We start from the raw sequence: 23910 nt of genomic DNA on the forward strand, positions 1-23910 counted from the left end.
TGGCTAAAACCTACAAAGAAAAGATTTTGCAAAACTTCTGTGTAACGTGCCTATTTGTTTGTGGCAGAAAGAGTTTTCACATGTTTCTAATCCAACAAGTCATAATTCATTTACAGAACTGTGATGCAGCTGAACAAGATGGAACTATTTTAGGTAAAATAATTAGAGTCTGAGCCATGGATTCCATGTCTCTTTTGTGAGTGGCAATCATAATAAATGATTCGGGGTCTGTTCTCAGTGATGGACATGGAATTATTATTAATTGGGCCATCACCATTTGTTTCCTTCTATTCAACAGAAGGTAAATCTCAACAGAAAGCTTTATTCTCATCAGCCACTTGTCTTAAGGCTGCATTGCAGGAAGAATCCGATATTTTATCACTCTAGATGTCTGGTGAAGTTAATTCATTCTAACTTACTTCTTGGCCCTGCACTGCACAATAAATAAAGTTACAGGAGCTGGCTGTGTGCAAGAGTGTGTAAATGGACGCAATGATTTGCTTCTATTAAGCCATCGTAATTTAAGAGCGATGATGTGCAGAACAGTCTTTCTCTTTCATCTGACAGTCTCAACTGTTGGCAAACTTTACATTATTAAAGAACTACATGCCTGTGGTGACTCCTATGTTTCTTTCAGACCAGAGGGAAGAGGTGAGCAGGCTTGGAGAACACCTCCATCCCTGGGGTTGGTGGAGAGCAGGACAATGAATGTGCTCCCTGGCCCAACGGGCAGAGGCAGAACGCTGCGCTGGAGGCCAGTGCATGGTGACCCCTCTCAAGGCCCCCAGTAAAGCTTCCATGTCATGCCCTCCTGGTACTCTACTTTGTTTAACCTTTTATTTTGAAATAATTAGACTCACATGAGAAGTTACAAAAATAATACAGAGAGGTCCTGTATAGCCATTACTCAGCTTCCTCCAATGGTGGCTTCTTACATAACTACTGAGCATTATCAAAACCAGGACATGGGTGGTTGCAATACAATTAAATATTTTTACTTGGACCTTCCTCAGATTTCCCTGTATGTTTGTTTTACCAGAGCTCAATGTGGCCCCCAAGAGAGGAAAACCACAGAACCCCATACTGGGATACACCACAGTCAGGTGTCTGTGGAGGGGGGTGGGCAGCACGGTGTCGCTGTGAAGACCATGGGATTTGGTTCACGGCTCCAGTTCTGTAACTTTCTAGGTGGGTGACCTTGTGTTCACTGTACCTTAGTAATCTCTTCATCTGCAGAATCAATCCTCCCCTCCTTCCTTCCTTCCCACTGTACAAGTTATATATGCACACTATTACACAGAAAAGTATAAAGAGGAAAACTTTAAATTATCCACAATACCATTTGTTAACCACTGTTAAGATTTTGCCATATTTCTGCAAATGATTTTTTCAGTGTACATATTATTTTTAAATTATTTATTCATTTTTTAATAGACTAACATTGACATGGTTCAAAATTTATAGTGTAGGAATGGGCCCATGGTGAAAACTTCCCTCTCACCTCCTCCTTCTCACCACCCAGTTCCCCTCTCAGGAAGCAACAATGTTACCAGTCCCTTACATGTCTTTTCAGAAATATTTTATGCGTCTATAAGCAAATATGCGAGCGCACACACACACACACACACACACTCATTTTTACTTTTTTTACATAAATGGTAGCATACTATACCACCCTATTTTGTGCCTTGATTTATTCACCTAGCCATACATACATATCATCACTTCTCGTGTTTCTATAGTTACAGAATGTATGCACATTCACTATGGAACCAGGACCTGGTACATCTTCTTTGTAAATTCAGATTTTCACAGCAGTGTCTTTTTTTTTTTCCCCCACATCAGTTTCTTTTAAAAGTCAGGGCCACACCCACCCAGCTGGATTCTGGTTTCTCAGCTCCTTACAAGGTGTGACATCCCCATCTGTCGTCTTTCTATCAATGCAGTGAAGAACTGACTTGGAGATCGCGGTGTAGACCCCAGCTTGGCTCTCGCCTGCAGTGTGCCTTGTTCTAGACACACAGGCAACTCCAGGGGTCCCAGCCTACCTCCTGACGTTTGATTTCCTTGGACGTGAGCATCTGATTGACGCACACGTCGAAGGTCTCACTCCACAGCTTGCTGTCTCTCCGCTTCGTGCTCGAGGGGGCGGCATTTCTGGACCAGGGTCTGGGGGCGAGGAGGTCAGGGCGGCTTTCGCTGCGGAAGCTGATGGAGCGCTAAACAATGAGAAAAACAAACCGTCACAGGGGCAGCAGCAGGACTGGGTGGATCGTTTGAGTGGCTTCCTGTTACTGACAGAGCATAAATCAGACATTTGCAAGAAAGAGAGGACAGTGCCACAAGGCCTGTGGGAAGTAGGGCATTGTCTTGCGCCTGCGTGCTAAGGAAAATCGGGCAAGGGGCCGCTTTTCAGAGACTGAAGCGAGTATCCGTTCTGCGAGACCGGGATAACCAAGTGTACCACAGCACAAGAACATTTCAGGTCAAATGCATGCGCAAAGGCGGCTCTCAGACAAGTGATGAGCTCTACTTTTTTCCCCGTGGACACCCCCGCTCTTGAGAACAACAGAGGTTAACAGTAGTGGATGTCCTTTAAAAAAAAAAAAAAGCAGGGCTTCCCTGGTGGCACAGTGGTTGAGAGTCCGCCTGCCGATGCAGGGGACGCGGGTTCGTGCCCCAGTCCGGGAAGATCCCACATGCCACGGAGCGGCTGGGCCCGTGAGCCATGGCCGCTGAGCCTGCGCGTCCGGGGCCTGTGCTCCGCAACGGGAGAGGCCACAACAGTGAGAGGCCCGCGTACCACAAAAAAAAAAAAAAAAAAAAAAAAAGCAAAAAGAACATCTGGCCAGTACTCCTACTCTCCTCCCCCTTGTGGGAACACTGCCCACTCTCCTTGGGTATCCCCTCTCACATAGTTTGGGCGGGCTCCCCCAGACCTGACCAATCAGAGTACTCCACCACCCTGGTTCAGAGAGGGACATGCGATTCCCTGAAATTTGCTGTGTGCTTCATGGGAGAAAGAGCAGAAGATTTTTCCTTTGGGACTGTAAGCTCACGAAATAACATAAGCAGGAGTTTCTTGAAGCAACTCTCTTTGTTCACACAGAAGAGTGTGTCTGCTATAGGAGAGAATAGAGGGACACACAGAATAAGGGATGGAGAGAGAGTCTGAGGGAGGGAAGCAGCAAGCTCTACCCACACTCAGCCCCTGGACCTCAGTGTGCTTGAAGCCAGGAAGAGCCACTAAGACTAAGGGCTAATATTGATACATTCCTCTTTCTGTTTACATTCGCCTCATTTGTGGTTCTCTCTCTCAGTTACCATCTTGGCAGCAAATGATGCCTGTTCCAAGTTATGTTCTTATTTTACAAAGAGGTCCTGGTAGACTTTGGGGTGGACTAATCATCCGAAGTCCTCCCCTGTGGCTGAAACATGCTACCACAGTGCTTTCTCTTGACAAATACAAATGATCAAGAAGAAAGCTGAATGCATCATCTTCAGCCTTCACCCTAGATGATTTCAACACACTTACTGGAAACTTTGCCAAAGCAATGAGGTGTTGCTGTGCTGAAAAGCCACATTCTTATTTAGCAAGTGTTCCCTGTCATGGCTGTGGCCACATGTCTATGGCCTTCAATGTGAAGTTCCAACTCCTTATTTTGGCACAGAAGTCCTCTTGTAATCTGACCACAGTCTGTCTATCTAGAATCATCTCCTGCCACTCACCCATGAGCCCCCTATTCTCCAGCCCTACTAGGCTATCTGCCATTCCCTAAATGTACCATGCTTTGCCATTTGCTGTGCTTCCTTCAAGCAGTCTTCTTTTCCTGGAATGCTTTTCTTTCGTTGCCTTGCTGGCTAACTCCTAACTGCCCTTGGGATATAACTCAAATACCTCCTCTAGGAAGCCTTTACCAGTGTTCTCCCATCCTTTCCCAGAACAATTTGGACATCTCTCTGATATAATGATGATCAGATTTTATTATACTTACTGGTCACCTGCTCTGAATTATATCCTGAGGGCAGGAAATGACTTTGCATGTGACATATGAGCTGTCATCTCTGAGACATTATAAGGTAGCTTCCAAATATTTTGAGATTCAACCATAAAATTTAAGAAAGTAAAGAAAAATTTAAAAGAACTATTCAACATAAGGGCGTTGTTAAACAAGTTATAATTCATCTGCTTGATAGAATGTTATCTAGCCATTAAGACAATTCTGAGATACTTTTAACAGCTAAAAATCCCTTCTTTGTAAGTTAAAATAAAATTAGGATGAAAATCTGTATATGAACACTTTATAATTATGAAAAAATGCACATGAGCAAAGATACAAAGGGAATGCCACAAAATCTATTGTTTTTGCCTGATGACATTATAGGTTATTTTCACCCTAGTTTACAAATTTGTATAATTCAAGAAAAATGAATTAATGAAAAACGTAAAAAGAAACTGCCAAGGGGCTTCAGGGTATCACCACAACCTTCTGGAAGCAGGAAGCGAGCTCTGTTTGCAAGCAGTAACAGCTCCTCAGGCTGGCCTAGGCACCTGTGAGCTCCTGGGCTCGTTAATGAGCTCATGATCGCTAGACCAGCCCTGTGAGGGTCAAGAAAGTACTTGCTCCAAATGCAGTTTACTAATGGTATCTCACAAATCCCTGTGATCTCTTGAAAACAGGCCTTTATAAACAGTGACCAGACTAATGCTTGCAGATCCCCCCCGGCACTCAAAATCAATTAGCCACAGGCACGGAAAGGTCAAAACAAGCAAAGTGAGTCACCAAGTAACTCACTCATCTCAGTTTGCGGTTCTGATGCCAGCTGGGGCAGGAATTAAAGAGCAGAAAGAGAGGAAAACACAAAAAAGAAGATTCAAAATCAAAGACATTTTCCACTTTCACTTGAGAGAATCAACTGCCTTCTTTGTTCCAGTGTCAGCCCCTGACCAACTTCAAGTTTCCCCCCTCTCCACCACCAGTTTGAAAGTAATTTAGGCTAACTTTAAATTTTCATACAAAAATATATAAAATTAAGTACAAATCCCCTCATTTTCCCAAGTGCAATTCCTAGAAGTAACTGCTATAAGTTTGTTCGAGGTCTTTCCACACCTTTTCTATGCATTTGCTAACATTCACAGAAAACAGAATGTCTTCTCTTTTCACTCAACAACATGTCTCTCCATGTTAGAATATAAGACCCACTCTTAAAAAAAATAATAATTTATGGAGGTGAAATTCACATAACATGAAATTAACCACTTTGAAAGTGAACAATTCAGCCGCCTTTAGTACATTCACTGTGTTGTGCAACCACTACCTCTAGCTTGAAAACATTTCCATTGTCCAAAGTCACTCATTCTTTTTTTTTTTTAACTGAGGTACAGTTGGTTTACGACATTATATTAGTTTCAGGTGTACAACATAGTGATTCAAACATTTCATAGATTATACTCCATTTATAGTTATTATAAAATATTGGTTATAATCCCTGTGCTATACAATATATCCTTGTAGCTTATTTATTTTATATATAGTAGTTTATACCTCTTAAATCACTCATTCTTTTTTTTGTATCTCTATTGGAGGATAATTGCTTTACAATTTACAGTTTCTACTGTACAACAAAGTGAATCAGCCATATGTATATGTATATCCCCATATCCCCTCTCTCTTGAGCCTCCACCCATTCTTTTTAATGGCTACAGAGTTAGTGCCCCATAGTCTGGATGGACCACATGGATTTAATCAACCTCCAACCGATGGACATTAAAATCATCTCCAGTGTCTGGCTATTATAAAAAGTGCCTTAGTGAACATCCTTTATGTATTTATGCTGGTATTTCTGTAAGGCAGATTCCTTAAGTAGAATTCCTTGGTCTAAGAAGTATCAAGTTCTCAACGTTTGATAAGTACTGGCAAATTGACCTTCAAATAGTCTGTTCAACTTCATAGTCTCCAGAAAGGTATATGATAGTACCTTTCTCTACACACTCATCAATAGGATATTATTATCAATCTGATAGGAAGAACAAATACATCTTAATTTCAGTTTCATGTTTCGAACATAAGATTGAACATATTTTTATGTTTTTATTGAAAAATTTCCCAGAGTTGGAGACTTCTTTTCTGTTGCAGTTTGGGGGAAAAAAAGAGAGAGGTGAGCTATACTAGGGGAGCTCCATCTCTAAGAATTCCTGGTTTTGTCTTTCCTTAGTGATTGCTGGGCTTGGGTACTAAGGGGAAGGGACAGGGATGAAGTTCACCACGTATATCACAGAGGGGCCGTACATACTTGCTCATGCTTAGTACTTCCGATGAGTTCTTTCTGATCCTCACAACCACCCTGAAAGGTGAGAGTTTATTCCCATCTGGCTGATGATTAAACTGAGGCTAGGGAGGCTAAGGTATCTCCCCAGCTAGGATTTAAAACCAGATCTGTTTGACTCCAAAACCTGAGCTCTTCCTACTATGGGGACTGTACCTGCTGTTTACATGCAAATCATGCATCGCAGGGAGGTTTCAGTCAGATGGGACTCAGCCTTCTTGGAGTTTAAGTCTAGTTAAGAAGAGGGAATGCATTTGCTCAGTTTTAGGAATAATGACTGAGTGGCTCTTTGACCAATCAAACTTCAGATTTACACCTTTAATTTGGATGGATTAAAAGAAACATTTTGTCTTTTTAAAACTCCACTTAGAAAGGGGAAGGATGCTGAAAAGAAGAATCCCAAAGAAATAAAGAATGCTGGACAGAGGTGTGGTTAGCAGCTGGCTGGCCCTGGAGACAGCTCACAGCCAACCAGGCCCAAGCCATGGGGGGGTGTTCACGATAGTGCTGACCACACACCATACCTGTACCCCTACCAGTCATCAGTACAGCTGGTCACAATTAGATGAGAGGATTGGAGCTGGTGGAGAAAAAGTGACTACTGCTGGGAGGAAAAACCCAAAGAAGAGGAATGCCTTGAGAGAGAGGAGAACAGCCACATCCCTTCCAGTGCCCCTGCCACTGCCCATCCCCCTGTGGCTCTCTTTCACCATGTGCTGTGTGATATCATTTACCGGTTTGTTTCTGACATGTCTGTTTCCTCCCAGTAGAAGGTAAGCTCCTTGAAGACAAGGATATCTATTTGTTCTATTCACTGATGGATTCACCAACACTGGCACATGGTAGGACCTCAACAATTTTGCTTAATGAATGAACGTCGTTGCTTGTATGTGCTGGGCTCTGTGAGTGGGGCTTTAGAGCCCTGCTATGCCCAAGAGGTGAGGATTCCTACCCTTTTTTTATAGATGAGGAAACTTGAGCCTCAGAGAGGGTGATTCTTTGCTGAAGGTCATGCAGCTAATGAATGGTGCTCCAGAATTTAAACCCAGGTCAATGGTGAACTCAGGATGACAATCCACGTCTGGTCTATTTGAGTCCAACTCTCCCCCACCCCTTGCAATTTTTTTATATGCTTTTTTTTTTAATTAATTAATTTTATTTTTGGCTGCGTTGGGTCTTCGTTGTTGTGTGCGGGCTTTCTCTAGTTGCAGCGAGTGGGGGCTACTCTTCATTGCGGTGCATGGGCTTCTCATTGCGGTGGCTTCTCTTGTTGCTGAGCACGGGCTCTAGGCACACAGGCTTCAGTAGTTGTGGCACGAGGGCTCAGTAGTTGTGGCTCGTGGGCTCTAGAGCGCAGGCTCAGTAGTTGTGGCGTACGGGCTTAGTTGCTCTGCGGCACGTGGGATCTTCCCGGACCAGGGCTCGAACCCATGTCCCCTGCATTGGCAGGTGGATTCTTAACCACTATGCCACCAGGGAAGCCCCCCCTTGTAATTTTTAACCAATATCCTACCCTGCTTCCTCTAGGGTAAAATTTAAAGTGTGTTGGAATGCATGTGCCCAAATAGATGAGTCTCAGGCTACTTCTCAGTCTGTGATAGGGAATCTCAGCCTTGCCACCAATAACGTTTTGGACCAGAATATTCTTTGTTGTGAAGGGTTGTCCTGTGCATTGCAGGATGTTTAATATTATCCTCACCTCTAACCACTAGATGACAGTAGTGCCCCCCCACCCCAAGCCGTGACAACCAACACATCTGCAGATGCTGCTGAATGTCCCTTGGGGTGAGAAACACTGGTCCACGGTGACCAGGGGAGGCTCACTTCAAAGCAAGGGACCCAGCTTGGAAGGGACTGGATTCAAAACAGAATCATGTACATAGGTCCCCCTAGTTTGGGGATTCTGGGCCTGGACTGAAAAATGTTCCAGGACAAGCAAGAGTTTCCATGAGGGAATCTGGCCCAGAAAATGAGTCAAAAGCCCAAAGCTCATAATTACTGGTAGCTAAAATAACAATGGCCATAGCAGGCACAGATACTGCAGATTTAGGAAATGGGTGCTCATGTTTATGCCTGAACTGGATATATGGAAAAGATGCTGTAGGTGGGAAAAGGGGGCCCCTTTACACGTGTCAGAGGAAATGTAAACCCAGCACGTTAGGCATGATGGAAGATTTGGTTTGTTAATGCTGCCTGTTCCGTGGGGTACTCCCTTGTCCTTTTCCCAAAACAGAAGGTCTCCATGGCCAAAGATAACATGCTCCAATAAAGAGTTCAAGCCAGGGAAATTCTCTACATTTACCATTGCTATTTTGTAGCAGATAGCTTACTATTAAATGGATTGACTTACTTTACTCTGTATGACAGACTCTAGGTCCATCCACCTCACTACAAGTAACTCAATTTTGTTTCTTTTTATGGCTGAGTAATAATCCATTGTATATATGTGCCACATCTTCTTTATCCATTCATCTGTTGATGGACATTTAGGTTGCTTCCATGTCCTGGCTGTTGTGCAGCAAAGCACACAATAGGTTTTTTCCCTATAAAGTGGTGATGAATTCTACCCTGCAGAGTTGTGAATGAGGCCATGAACATAAAGGACCTTGCACAGAGCTTGGCTTGCTGTAAATACTGAACTAATGGAAGATGTTAGTACTAAATTTAAAATGACAAGCTTTAAATTGCAATAGTGAACTATTACAACAGTCTAATTATTGCAGGAATAGTAAAGAACAGCAGAAAATCAGGAGTTCCTTTTGACACGGAATACAGATTACTCCTCAACTACATCCTTACCTTCCAGACAGGCAATAAGTACGGTTTCTGGTTGCTTCCCCCAACACACACACACACACACACACACACACACACACACACAGACACACACACACAGACAGACAGACAGACACACACACACACACCCCTCTACCCCTTGAGCTCATTCTACACATCTGCCAAATAACTTAGGACCAAAGATTTTATCAGCTATAGAAAGTATATGACCTTGGACCACAGGGTGATATTTGAGGTCCTTGGAGAAGAAAATCATGGTTGCCAGTCCATGGAGATTAAGCACATATGCTGGTACTCTTCCTACTTACTTCTCAGATCTAGATGGCATCAGTCTTTCCACACTCCTTCCTCAAACCTGAAATGTCCTCTCTCCCCTTCATTCTCATCACCTCTGAGCCATTCCAGGCCCAACACAAACCCTTGCACCCTTGCCCAAAGAGAGGGAAAAATGTGACTATGAGTCTAGAATTAGGATGTGAGAACACAAAGAAGCAATTCTGTCCAAGACAGATACATATCAAAAGTAGAGGCCTGGGCCTCCCTGGTGGCGCAGTGGTTGAGAGTCCGCCTGCCGATGCAGGGGATACGGGTTCGTGCCCCGGTCTGGGAGGATCCCATATGCCGCGGAGTGGCTGGGCCCGTGAGCCATGGCCGCTGGGCCTGCGCATCCGGAGCCTGTGCTCCGCAACGGGAGAGGCCACAACAGTGAGAGGCCCGCATACAGCAAAAAAAAAAAAAAAAAAGTAGAGGCCTGATGCTCAACATCACTAATTATCAGAGAAATGCAAACTGAAACTACAATGAAGTATCACCTCATACCAGTCAGAATGGCCATCATGAAAAAGTCTACAAACAAAAAATGCCGGAAAGGGGTGGAGAAAAGGGAACCCTCCTACACCGCTGGTGGGAACTAAAAATAGAACAACTGTATGATCCAGCAATCCCACTCCTGGGAGAAAACCATAATTTGAAAAGATACATTCACCACAATGTTCACTGCAGCACAATTTACAATAGCCAAGACATGGAAGCAACCTAAAGGTCCATCAACAGAAGAATGGATAAAGAAGTTGTGGTACATATATACAATGGAATATTACTCAGCTGTAAAAAGAATGAAATAATGCCATTTGCAGCAACATGGATGGATCTAGAGATTATCATACTAAGTGAAGTCAGACAGAAAAAGACAAATATCATATGATATCACTTATAGGTAGAATCTAAAAAAATGATACAAATGAACTTATTTACAAAACAGACTCACAGACTTCAAAAACAAACTTATGGTTACCAAAGGGGAAACGTGTGTGTGGGGAGGATAAATTAGGAGTTTGGGATAAACATATATGTACACATTACTATATATAAGATAGATAATCAACAAGCACCTACTGTATAGCACAGGGAACTCTACTCAGTATTTTGTAATAACCTATTTGGGAAAAGAATTTGAAAAAGAATGGATATATGTATATGTACAGCTGCATCACTTTGCTGTACACCTGAAACTAACACAACATTGTAAATCAACTATACTCTGATTTTAAAAAAAAAAAAAAGTAGAGGCCTAACACTAGTGCTATCAGATGGCTTGGTGTTTATAGTCTTTGACCAGAATTCCACTTCTGGCAATACAATGTAAGGAAAGAAGAAATAAAGACATATATAAGATTTGTGATCAGAATGTTTAAAGCAGTACTATCTATAATGGTGGAAAAATGCAAACAATTTAAGTATTCAACAATAGAAAGGTGATTAAATAAACACACACCCTTTTGACAAAATACTATATGAACCCATTAAGAACTGAGATCATGAAAAATATTTAATGACATGGAAATATCTTTATACTGTAAGGTTATTTTATACTGTTAAGATAAAAGCAAGTTAAAAAATAGTATGATTACAATTTTGTTTTTAAAAAAATACTCACACAAGTATATAGTAAAAGAAAAGATTGCCTGAGTAGATACCAAAATATTAATAGAAGTTTTTTGGTGATGGGAAGATGGGATTACAAGAACTTTTATTCCCTTTCCTGTGCTTCTCTATATTTTTCATTTTTTTAAAATGATGTTATATAATCAGAAAAGAAAGCCCAGTAGGAGGTACTTTAAAAAAACAGGACAGGTTGGGTGGAAGGGACAAGTGCTGAGGAGGCGAGCCGGGCAATGGCGGGGATGGCGCTCAAGAGGCTGATGGCCGAGTACAAACAATTAACACTGAATTCTCCAGAAGGAATTGTGGCAGGGGCCCAGAAGACACCTGTTTTGAGTTTGGGGTTTCTCCTGCCATTCTGAGTTTCCCACTTGATTACCCGTTAAGTCCTCCAAAGATGAGATTTACCTGCGAGATGTTTCATCCCAAAGGTAAGTGCTTTTGAAGTAGTTTCAACGGTTCCAGGAGAGGCCTAGAGATTGTGTGCATATGGGCATTCATGGTATACTGCTATTTTGCTGTGTGTTTGGAATTTTCCATAATACAAAGTTTAAAAATTCATTATGGTCAAAGAGTTGATTGAGGAAGTCAACAAGTAGTTCAAGGTGATTAACTGTAAAATGCAACTATGAAGAGGATTGTGGGTAATTAAAAAATAACTAATAAGGGCTTCCCTGGTGGTGCAGCGGTTAAGAATCCGCCTGCCAATGCAGTGGACACAAGTTCGAGCCCTGGTCTGGAGGATCCCACATGCTGCGGAGCAACTAAGCCCGTGTGCCACAACTACTGAGCCTGTGCTCTAGAGCCTGCATGCCACAACTACTGAGCCCGTGTGCCACAACTACTGAAGCCCTTGCACCTAGAGCCTGTGCTCCACAACAAGAGAAGCCACTGCAATGAGAAGCCCACGCACCGCAACGAAGAGTAGCACCCACTTGACGCAACTAGAGAAAGCCCGTGTGCAGCAATGAAGATCCAATGCAGCCAAAAATAAATAAATAAAATAAAATAAAATAAAAAGATTATATTGAGATAAATGCATTCTTTAGAACGATACCTGTGACGTGGTTTAAAGACAAATACAGCCAATAAACTGATTGAATTATGTGAGTGTGTACTAAGAAGAGCCTGACTATTATTTTTGATGTTCAGATAATCAATACAAATAGTTTTAAAATCTGGCCTTACTGTAAAAAAAAAAAAAAAAAGGACAAATGTCATAAAAAACATTCAACACAGAGTTACTTAATAATATAAAAATATTTACAACCTAAATATCCATTAATAGGAGGCTGGTTATGTAAAATAAATCACATCATGTTGGAATAATATATACTCAGTCCATTAAGAGATTTTCCAAGAATAACTGTGATATAACACTTCCCTTAAGCCATAATAAAACTTTCATCCAGCTAAATGACAAAGGGAGGATGAAAATAAAAGAGATAAACAAGATACACCAGGTAAAATGCAAAAAAAAAAAAGAAAAAAAGAAAAGACAAAATAAAATCCAAGACAGAAAGCATTAAAAGAAATAAATAGAAATATTTAATTTTAATAAAAGGTACAATTCCCCCAAGACAGTGTGACAATGATGAAGTGGAACCTTTATACACCTAACTGCGTACCTTGGAAATATGTGAGGCCAAGACCAATAGAGATGCAAGAAAAACTGATCATCCACAGTCTGTGGGGGCCGCGGGGGGAGGTTTAAATCCAAAGGTAAACAGAAAACACAAAGATAAGGCTGGAAAGACTGTAACACCAAATTAGGTCCAGAGTGTGTAAGTTTCATAGATAGACCTAGAATAACACTGAAAGGAAATTATAAAACATTAACAGGGGTTGTTTGGGAGTGGAATCTTTCTCCTTCCTCTTTTCTGTATTTTTCCATAATGAACATACACTTTATAATGGAAAAGAAACACAGTTCATGTTCAAAGAGAACGCAGGGCTCAGTTACAGCGTAAGGAACCCAGCATCCCACAGCATGCCCTGGACTCGGCCTAAACGAGTCCACCAGCCGCACGGCTGTGATGGGGAGGTGGACTCAGCGAGCGACCGGCCGAGGCAGCTCGCCTTCGTCACTCCACATGAGGAGTGAGCACACACCAGCCCCTTCCAGAGCTGGGCAGCCCAGTGAGGGGATTTATAGGCCCAGAGGGATCTAGACATCTGTGCTCCAGTCTACCAGCGGCGCTAACCTCCCTGGTCAGAAGCAGACGGAGCGCCGTGCAGTCGGCTCTCCCTCTCTGACCTCCACAAATGCTGCCTTTGTGCTGAAGCCTGAGCCCCCAGTCCACAGCGGGAATGCGGGGCAGGGAGGCCACAGAGAACAAGTCCTGCAGTGTCTTGCTGAACTGTCGCTGCAAGGACCACTCACATTTGTGACTGGGCTCTTAAGCTTTTTGGAAGAGGCTGCCAGCCCTGAGCTCTCTCGATATCCTCCTGGGCTAACCTGTGGCCTCCAAGGAAGCCAGAGGAAGGACTGCTAAGTGTTCTATTATTGATTAAAGCATCATGTTTGGGCCTAACTCATCTCTCCTATGATAAAAGGAACCCAACCTGAGAGACCTAACTGGATATCGCAGGGATGTGTGTGTCTCTAAGGTGTCAGGAGCCAGGGACAAGGGATACTGCCACAGAGAAGCAAGCTGCTCAATTACAGCAATGAGTTGTCTTGGGAAGTAGAAAAAAATAATACACACATATGGGTAAGGAATGAATGACTACCGAGAGGCTTGGGGCAGCCCTGTACTCCTTGTTTTCTGTTTCTCCCCTCTTAGAATGGGCATCAAGACCACCACAGGCAAAATGGGAAAGGATGTGAAGTTGGCCCACTGAGTACCCCTTTGGGGCCTCCACCCCCCTCCCCCTGCCAATCCTCCCTGCTCCTCCGGCTACATTAACACCTATCCCACTCTACCTGGGGAAGGAAGCAATAAAGTCATGAGGCAATTATTGGGATGCTAGGACTGGAAATAATTCTGCAGAACTTGCACTGCATGTGCCAAGGTGACTTACGGGGAGATACGTGGGGGCAAGACGGCATTCTCCGTGCTTTGCAGGTCATCCTGCAAACGTGGCTGTCTAACTCTGCATATAACCTCAGGGACATATTTCCATTTGCTGACCACTTCCCCGACCAAGGACATACTCACAGCATAAAGACACTGTTCAAGTCCTCTCTATATTCATGTGCATAACCATTATGAATAATTATTCTGTTTCTACCGGGTTGTTTCTGTCCAATAAATGGAATCTGGAGTTAGCTATTTATCATATTTTAAACAAGTAAATAAAAAACTATTTTGCCAAAAAAATTTTTTGGGGTTTTAGAAACCAATTTCCACCTGTCAGATTCCCCCCCCGCCTCACGTCTGGCTTTCTCATCTTTGCCTGGCCTCAGTCTGTTGGGTTTCAGACATGGCTTGATTTCCTTCTGTCCCAGTTCTCTAGGTCAACGCAAATTTGCAAGGTGATCAAATATTTCCTGCAGTGTTCCCTGTGTGGGATCTGTGTAGGGCAGAAACAGGAGAAAAGAAATAAAGGTTGCCTGGGAAGCCGAAGGAAAGATTTTGAAGGTATGACAATGGAAGATCTTAAAGCATTGTGCTTTGAGTCGGGGCTGGGCTGTGGTGAGGAGGCATAGACAGTGCTCTCCCTGGACCCATGAGCATAAACACGGAGTCTACAGGCCAGGCAAGCTGATGGCAGTGAGTGAAGAGGCCAGGTGTTGGGGGGACAGCTGGGAGAAGTGGGGACATTTGTAGATGACAGTTGGCTGGCTACTTAGGTACAGCTCATAAGTGCCATGTGGGAACATAGGTCCAGCACTGCTAGGACTTCCAATTCCTCAAAAGAAGCCAGAAGTCCAGATTCTTACATGGACTGTTTTGATTTCTAAATGTTAGCTCAAAACAATGTGCAGCCAAACAAAACACAACCGAGGGCCAGATGTGGCCACAAAGTTGCCAGAAGGCAACTCTATCCAGGATGTAAGCAACGTGAGGGCAGGAGTTAGAGCCTGGTGCATGATGAGGGCCCACTTAACTCTTGTGGAATGAGTGAGGCCCTTCTTGGGGCAGACGGTGGACTCTCCTCAGAGAGACAATGGGAAGAGATGGCTGGCAACACGGAGGTTGAAATAACTACGGTGAACTTGAGCCACAGCCACTGGGACGGGAAGGAAAGCGTGAAATGGTAAGAGACAGGCTGAAGAATTTTCAAAAAGCAGAACTCAGCAAAAGACCAGATGTGCAGGGCTAGGGCAGTGATGATCTTCCAGTGGAAGCCTGTGATGAACTTGGCCAGAGGGCTTAGGGACTGGTCACTGGGGAGAGAAGGTGAACACACTTTTCTTCACTAGCTTCAAAGACCTTCATCTGGCTCCCCAAGATGACCTTACTTTTTTTCTCCTCCATTTTCCCACAAAGGGGATCAGAGGATAACCAGGGGCCCAGAGATTCCAGCACAGAGCCAAACCCATATCTAACGAGACGATGAGGTGTTCATTCGGGAGAAATATTAGCAGAGTTAACAGAGGAATGGGCAGGGAGGGATTAGCACTGGTGAGGGACGGCACCTGTAGGAAAGTGGGGAGAAGAGCTTGGGCTGTGCGAAGTCACAACACGTTGGCTGAATGGTGTGGTAACAAGGACAGGAGTGGGTGAGGGAGACTTCAAACAGTTCTCAAATCACAGATTTCACAGCATGCGTCATAAGCCTTGGGTGCTGGTCCACAATTTTTTTTTTTTTTAGAAACTCTTGTTTTTTTTTGGCCACACCACACGGCTTGTGGGATCTTAGTTCCCCAACCAGGGATTGAGCCCATGCCCTTGGTAGTGAAAGTGCAGGGTCCTAACCACTGCACTGCCAGGGAATTCCCTGGTCCACAATTTCCTTAATGACTCAGAAAGTCAAGATAAAAATACCGCTAAGCAAAAGCATTCAGGACACGTAAGAAACTGGCGGACTCGAGACTAGTCCTCAGCTGAACAAGGTGAGCCTTTTCATGGCATGACTTTCGTGGGCCTCAGTCTACAAGAGGATTTTTATGATTATCATACTGGGCCCAAGGCCTTAAGGCAAATCTCGATTTTCACTTTAAAAGATAAACTTTATCAGGAGTTTACAAACAAGAACTACAAACCACCTGTTAACCAAAGAATTATTATAGTAGTTAATATTTACACCTTAGCTGGTTAGGAAGTTAGTGATTACTAAGTGATTACTAACTACAGGCCAAGGCACTATGCTAAATCCTTGAAATGCACTATCCTGTAAATCTTTACAAGAATTCTATACATGAGCTGGTAGCGTCATCCCCCAATGTATCCATGAGGAATAAAAGCAAGACCTAGAGAGATATGAAGTTATCTGCCCAAGGTGACAAAGTCTCTAAGTGACAGAGCCAAGGACAGAAATGAGATACTGCTACTCCAGGGCCCTTGTTCTCAGTCAGGGGTCAACAAACATTTTCTGTAAAGGGCCAAATAGTAAATATTTTTGGTGTTGTGGGCGATAAGATCCCTTTCACAACTACTCAACTCTGCCTTTGTAGTCCAATGGCAGGTACAGAAAACACATCAACATTTAGGCGTGCCCGTGTTCCAGCAAAACTTTAGTTATAGCACCGAAATTTCAATTTCATATAATTTTCATGGGTCGTGAAATATCATTCCTCTTTTATTTTTTCCCAGCCATTTAAAAAAGTAAAAACCATTCTTAGCTCCAGGGCCATAAGAAATCAGGGGGTGGGCTGAGTTTTTCCCCACATGCTATAGTTTGCAGACCCTGGTCTAAATCACTAGGCTCTCCTGCCCTCCAACTTACATCATGTGCTGGTTCCCTTGGGAGGCCCATAGATATTTTAGGACAAAACCTATGATAGCGCATCTGGATGGGGCATAGGACTGTGAAATATAATTGTGAGGAGCCCAACAGAGATGACTCCTCCAGTTACACCTTGAGGGACTCTGCCTGACACCAGTTTACAGCTTGAAAACATCTCTTTCTTCCTTTCAGTCCCCTCACTTGCTGTCTTCTGTTGAAATAAGCATTGATTCATGTCAATCTGAAACCAGGGGAGGTTCCAGGTAGGACAGGGATGGCTCCTCCCACACAACGTGGTTTTCTGCAAACATGAGCCCACTGTGTCCTTCTTACCTGCAGGGTTTGGCTGAAGCGCTTTAACGGTGTGGCCTTCACGGGTGGGATGAGGTTTGCTAGGGATGTGACTCTGGAAAGAGGTTTGACTCGTTTATTACTAGGCTCCTGTAGGGTTAAAAAAAAAAAAGGAAAGGAAAATGTCAAGGTCAATTACGAAGACAACATAACTCCGCTCTGCAGTCCTGTCCCACCCCACAAGCTGCTGGCCGCACACCGATCTGTGGAACGTGAACAGTGCTCTGTCTCACTCCAGCTGTGTGGAGGTGACCCGGCTTAGGAGCCGGGGAAGGAGAAATGGCAGAGGGATGTCAACAGAAGCAGCCTCTGAGTGGACAGCAAATGGGCAGGGATCTCTCCTTTCCCTTCACCCAAAATATATCTGCCAGCTTTTAAATCAGAGGCTTCCACTAAGTAGCATCATTCTCTTCAACCCCTCCTGTAGAGAAAAGCTGCCTCAGATTTCCCATCCAATGACCTTGTCAGGCAGTTGTCTTTTGATGCTTCTGGTTTCATCTTTTTAAAAAACCTTTTCTCCAACTTACCTGAAGCCACTCTCAAAATTTCTAATATGTAATGGCTTTTCTAAAGCACAAAAAATCTTTTTTTTAAGTACACCAAATTAAAAAAATATTGTTTAAAGAAGTTATTCTATTGCTAGGCTCTTAACAAAGCATCTTTGTAACTACATTATATTTGAAATGCACATATTAATAGTTGTTAATAACAACCAGACAGCAAAAGAAAATGTATAGAGAGAAAACCCTACCATGAGCATCAGTTTTTATACTATACATAGCCACAAGTTTTGAAAATCACCTCCACATAAAACATGCAAATCTGCAAGTTACCCCAAACCAAGCTGATGGATGAGGGGAGCCTACCCATACCAATGACTCTGCAGATGAGAATTACATAAATAAAAACAACAGGCTGTGGAAGAGAGATGACAGACAAAACACTTTCCAAAGACAAAGAGAACAGTTACCCTTGTCTTCCTAAGCTCCATCTGACCTGCAGGAGATGCCTGACAGCACATGAAGACACCAAATTTTGATGGAAAAAACCAAACTTGCCAATGGTTGTGGCAAAACTCAATCATTTCCAAAGGGAGCCTCAAGATGCTCATCTTTCTTTTTCAGCCATTGCCTTCAAAGTTTTGAGAGTTAAGCCAGAACTTCAGATTCTCTAGAATACCCCTGCAGGGTGTTTTGAACATAGTAGGTGCTTGGAAAAATCTTGCCTGAATTTGGAGTTCTGCTGAGAAACTCTCATGTCAGTTTATGCCCTTGCCAGCCTCAGAAATCAGAAGCATTCTCTGAAACAGACCCAACCTTTCTGGCATTCAAATAGAAAAATTAAAAGGCTTTTTAAAAAGCACAAAACAATTCCACAACATGGCCAGGAGTGACTTCATGATTTCTCGAAGCAAATACTTCCAAAACGGAGAATGAATCTGGGCTGCCGGGTACCTCTCCAGCCTCTTGGTATGCTGAGCTGAACCGACAGCAGGAAACTCTCCGAACACTGGGAAGGCTTAGTTCCAAAATGCAAAGGATGAATCTCTGAACATGAGAGACATCACATTACAATTATTTAAATGCTGAAGAGAAAGATCCAATAGCCCTTCTGCTTCCAGGTGACAGCGCCCTTCAAGGATGCTCCCTGTCCAGTGTCTGGCTCCTGAGTATCTGTGCCCAGAGGAGAATTTTTAAAATATTTTTTTACGTCAGAGCTCCACTACCAGAGGGCATACTGAATACACACACACACACACACACACACACACACACACACACACAGCCTCTTGAGCATCCCCTGAATGGCTCCTGCTTTGGCTGGAAATGCCAGAGTTGTGATATACCACCTTTGGTGGCACAAACTGCATTGCAGCAAGTGAGAAGATGGGGGATTTCCTAGGGGATCAGGACTTGGTCTCAGGTAATCCTGCACGTACCTCAGAGCCCACTGACTCCTAGGTCTCTGTTTTATTAACGGCTAAATCTGCTAGGTCACAGATTCTGTATCAAACTAGGGAAGTTGAAGGGCAAACGCCAATTGGCTTCTCTTGCTTTAAAAAGGGGCAGGGAGCCCTGCATGCTTGGCAGGATGAGGGAAGATTCGGCTCCGTTCCACTTGCTGTGTCATCTTTTCTTAGGTTCTGCTGACTTTGCTGCCCATTTCACATAAGCCAGTCAGATGGGTGTTTTTCTGCACAGCTATAAGATGTATGCACAGTGCAAATGTTGGCCCCTCTGCAAGTTGTGTGCAGTGTTGCTACATGAGATTGTAATTAAAACTCCTTTCCTAAGGTTTTGCCCATTTGGAAGTAAACACTGGGCTGCTCTCTGGCAATCTGACATTCCCAAGTAACGAACAATCAAAATAGAAACCACTGCTGCATGATTTAGTGCTTGATCCAGCAAAGCGGGCAGGTGCAATTTCACAACCAGAACATTTACAGGTTATTGAATCTATAGAGGAGGCTTTATGCCTGACCCACATGAGTCAAATATGAATTATGGTGTTCTCCTTGAGGGCTTCAGTGAGAATAAAAAAATTCTTGGCCTAATTTGATTTTTCTTTTCCATTTACTCAGTATGTCTCAAGCTACATTTTACTGCTGTCTAAAAGGAGCCTCAGGGAAAATGTTTCCAGATTCTAGTTAAATAGCTCTACTGAGAACTAGCAAATGCAATAAGAGGGATGCTTTCAGGCTTTACAGAGAGATGACAGAACACAACCTGCAGAAGCCTCCTAATCCAACAACTCAGCTGCCAGACTAAGCTGGGCAAGGTCACTGCTAAACCCAGGAATGAAGAGTCCTGTTTCAAGTGCAGACACCACCCTCACCATGCAATTTTAAGACAAGGCAGGAGGACATCTCACTAAAGAGGTTAAAAAAATAAAACAAAAAAGAAAAAGGCATTGAGTATTCTGTGTGGGCAGTATTTTCTGAATAACAACCTTTTTGCATGTTTTCCAGACCTTACAGCTTTTTTTGTTTTTCTTGTCTTATTGCACTGGCTAGGACTACCCATATATTGTTGATTACAAGCTGAAATAGCAGGTACCATAGTCTAATTCCGAATTATGAAGTAATTATTATGAAGGATTCATCATTAAGTATTGTATTTGCTGAGAGCATGGAAGAGACACCCTTTATCAAGTAGAAAAAGTTCCTTTCTGTGCTACGTTTGCTGTGAATTTTTATCATGAAGGAGTACTGACTTTGATCAAATATTTTTCTTCACCTTTCCAGAGGACAAGGAATGGGAAAAAGAAGGAAGAGGTGGGAAGAAGGGAACGAGAGGATGAAGAAAGGTATAGAGGTCGTATTTTTCATAAAGGAATTGATTCAGCAATTTTAAATATCTCTTGTGCTTGAATTACAAACAAAGGAGAATAAAGCACTCCATATAATTTTATTTTTAATGTGAGATTTAATTAAATAGATTTTAATATTCCTTCCCTAGGGGATACAGTTCTTATCCTCTCCTTATTCTTCCCCCTAAAAGATAAAAACCAAAGCACATTATACGCAATGTAAGAAAATGCCTATCATATCAATATAATTTGGCACTATTTCTTATTCCTTAAAAAATAGTTCCATTCTAATAGATGTGGCATACAGGAAACCCTCACTCATTCTCCCTGCACTTCATTTTTGTAGCCAGAGTGGGGTTGGAGAGCAGTAGGAGAGTCTTTCACATCACGTCTGTAGCTTCCCTGAGACTCTGCTTTTACTGAGTTACAAACACAGCCCAGGAGGGGCCAGAAATGCAGCCATTAGCACAGGACTGACTGCTCTATTGCAGGGCAGCACTGCTCTTGGTGCTCTACACCTGGCCAGGAGCAAGAGAGAGGTGAGAAACGACTGTGCTAGCAGATGCTTTTGCCCATGAGTCGATGGAATCATAAAAAAAAGTCTTTCAAATGTTTAGAAACACCAGGAAGCCTTATGCAGGGCTACATTTGTGTGACAGGAGATGTGCTGGGAACTGCACACCCAGGGGTCACGTGTCATCCAACAGTAACCTTCTAGGAGGCTTTCATCATCCTCATGTTAAACAGGAAGTTATGATCTCAGAGTGATGGAGAAGCTCTAGAATTATTACATAATAATAATGAGCTCATATTCATTGCAGGGACTCTTCTCTATGCTTTACACATATTTACTAATTTATTCTCCTAACAGCCCTGCAAGGTAGCCACTATTGTGATCCTCATCTTAAAGATGGGGAAAGCTAAAAAAGGTGGCCAGGATTTAAACCTAGGCTAGGGAGGCTGGATCCAGAGCCCATGCCCTACTCCAGGGCTTGGCTAACTTTTTTGTAAGGGGCCAGATGGTTAAATATTTTAGGCTTTGAGGGCTGTCCAGCCTTTGTCACAACTACTCATCTCTACCATCAGCCATAAACAGTATGTGAATAAGTGAATGTGACTATGTTCCATTCAACCTTCATCTATAGACATTAAAATTCGAATTTCATATAATTTTCACATGTCACAAAATATTATTCTTCTTTTGCTTTTTTTCAACTATTAACAAATACAGAAACCATTCTTGAGGGCTTGAGGCCTTTTTTTCCCCCTGCTCATTAGAAAAAGGAAGATGATTTTTGCGGGAGATTCCCCAATTTTCAATTAAGTATTTTGCTCAGTAGAGAAGAGGACACTGTAGAAGATTCTAGAAAATTAATTTCCAAAATACTGTTTTCTGACAGCACCTTTACTATACTAGGCAACTTTCAAATCCTGAGTTCCACTTCCAAGTACTGCTGAGTCAAAAATAAGGGGTAGAAATCTGATTTTAAGATGGTATGTGGTCAAAATGCTCTATAATACAAAGATTTATTTCAATGGACAGAAAACAGTTTTGCGAATGTACTAGTGAATGCTGAACTGCAGCAGACAGGTGCCATCTGAGATTTTTACTTCAGTTGTTAATGAGGGCCTAGTGAGAAAGGATACTGAAGAGGCAGACATCATCTAGAATCAACAGTAATTAGAAGAAACCTGGTAAAATGAAAAAAAAAAATCCCACTACTGAATTTCAATAATTCTCAACTGATATAGGCCAGAATAGGGAAAGGTCCACATGGCTGGGAAACTGAGAGCTGAGAGGGCTACCTTGAAACATTTAAACTTAAAGACCCAGCAATCCCACTACTGGGCATATACCCTGAGAAAACCATAATTCAAAAAGAGTCATGTACCAAAATGCTCACTGCAGCTCTATTTACAATAGCCAGGACATGGAAGCAACCTAACTGTCCATCACCAGATGAATGGATAAAGAAGATGTGGCACATATATACAATGGAATATTACTCAGCTATAAAAAGGAACAAAACTGAGTTATTTGTAGTGAGGTGGATGGACCTAGAGACTGTCATACAGAGTGAAGTAAGAGAAAAACAAATACCATATGCTAACACATATATATGGAATCTAAAAAAAAAGAAAAAGAAAAGAAAATGGTCAGAAGAACCTAGGGGCAAGACAGGAATAAAGACACAGACCTACTAGAGAATGGACTTGAGGATACGGGGAGGGGGAAGGGTAAGCTGTGACAAAGCGAGAGAGAGGCATGGACGTATATACACTACCAAACGTAAAATAGATAGCTAGTGGGAAGCAGCCGCATAGCACAGGGAGATCAGCTGGTGCTTTCTGACCACCTAGAGGGGTGGGATAGGGAGGGTGAGAGGGAGGGAGATGAAAGAGGGAAGAGATATGGGGACATATGTATATGTACAACTGATTCACTTTGTTATAAAGGAGAAACTGACACACCATTGTAAAGCAATTATACTCCAATAAAGATGTTAAAACAAACAAACAAACAACTTCTAGGTCACCACAAATATTCTCATGTTCTCACTTCCCTTGACACCTCCTACTGCCAAGGCCTTCCCACCCTTTCATTGTATTTTGTTGTCATATCACTATATTTTCCTCCAATCGGTGACAGTTCCTCAGTCTTTTGTGACAATGATACTTTTGAAGAGTGCTGGTCAGTTATTTTGTAGTATATCTCTCAATTTAGACATGTCTGATGCTTTCTCATGATTGGATTCAGATTATGCATTTTTGGCAAGAATACAACAGAAGTGATGTGCCCTTCTTGGTGTGTCATATCTGGGGGACATGATGTCACTATATCTTATAACTGGTGACATTAACCTGGACCAGTTGGTCATGGTGGTACAATGGGTTGAATTGTGGCCCTCACAAAAAGATATGTTGAAGTTCTACCCCCGCACCTGTGAAAGTGACCTTATTTGGAGATAGGATCTTGGCAGATGTAATCAGGTTAGGATGAGGTCATATTAGATTGCAGTGGGCTCTAAATGCAATCGTTGGTGTCCTTATAAGAAGGGAAATTTAGACAGAGACATACAGGGAGACAGCATATGATGATGGGGGCAGTGATTAGAGTGATGCATCTACAAGCCAGAGAACACCAAAGATGGATGGCAAATACCAGAAGCTAGGAAGAGGCAAGGAAGAATTCTCCTGCAGGTTTCAGAGGGAGCATGGCCCTACTGACGCCTTGATTTTCGACTTCTACTTTGCAGAAGAGTAAGAAATAAATTTCTGTTGTTCTAAGCCTCGCCTCTTGTGGTACTTTGTTACAACAGCCCTACAGGAGGTATCTGCTGGATTTCTCCA

At 42.7% G+C, this 23910-nt stretch overlaps 1 protein-coding gene across 2 annotated transcripts in view; it reads right to left on the reverse strand.

Moving 5' to 3' along the window:
- ARHGEF3 (Rho guanine nucleotide exchange factor 3) overlaps positions 1 to 23910 on the reverse strand; it is a 313291-nt gene that overhangs the window by 24305 nt on the left and 265076 nt on the right. For both annotated transcript variants that reach the window (XM_060109490.1, XM_060109489.1), the window contains exons 4-5: positions 17233 to 17340; positions 2049 to 2219 (exon numbers count right to left, since the gene is read on the reverse strand). In XM_060109490.1, the coding sequence (XP_059965473.1) occupies positions 2049 to 2081 (33 nt within the window). In that variant the 5' untranslated portion in view covers positions 2082 to 2219; positions 17233 to 17340. The remainder of the gene's footprint in view (positions 1 to 2048; positions 2220 to 17232; positions 17341 to 23910) is intronic.

The sequence above is a fragment of the Mesoplodon densirostris genome, chromosome 10 (assembly GCF_025265405.1).
Source record: "Mesoplodon densirostris isolate mMesDen1 chromosome 10, mMesDen1 primary haplotype, whole genome shotgun sequence".
Taxonomy (NCBI): domain Eukaryota; kingdom Metazoa; phylum Chordata; class Mammalia; order Artiodactyla; family Ziphiidae; genus Mesoplodon; species Mesoplodon densirostris.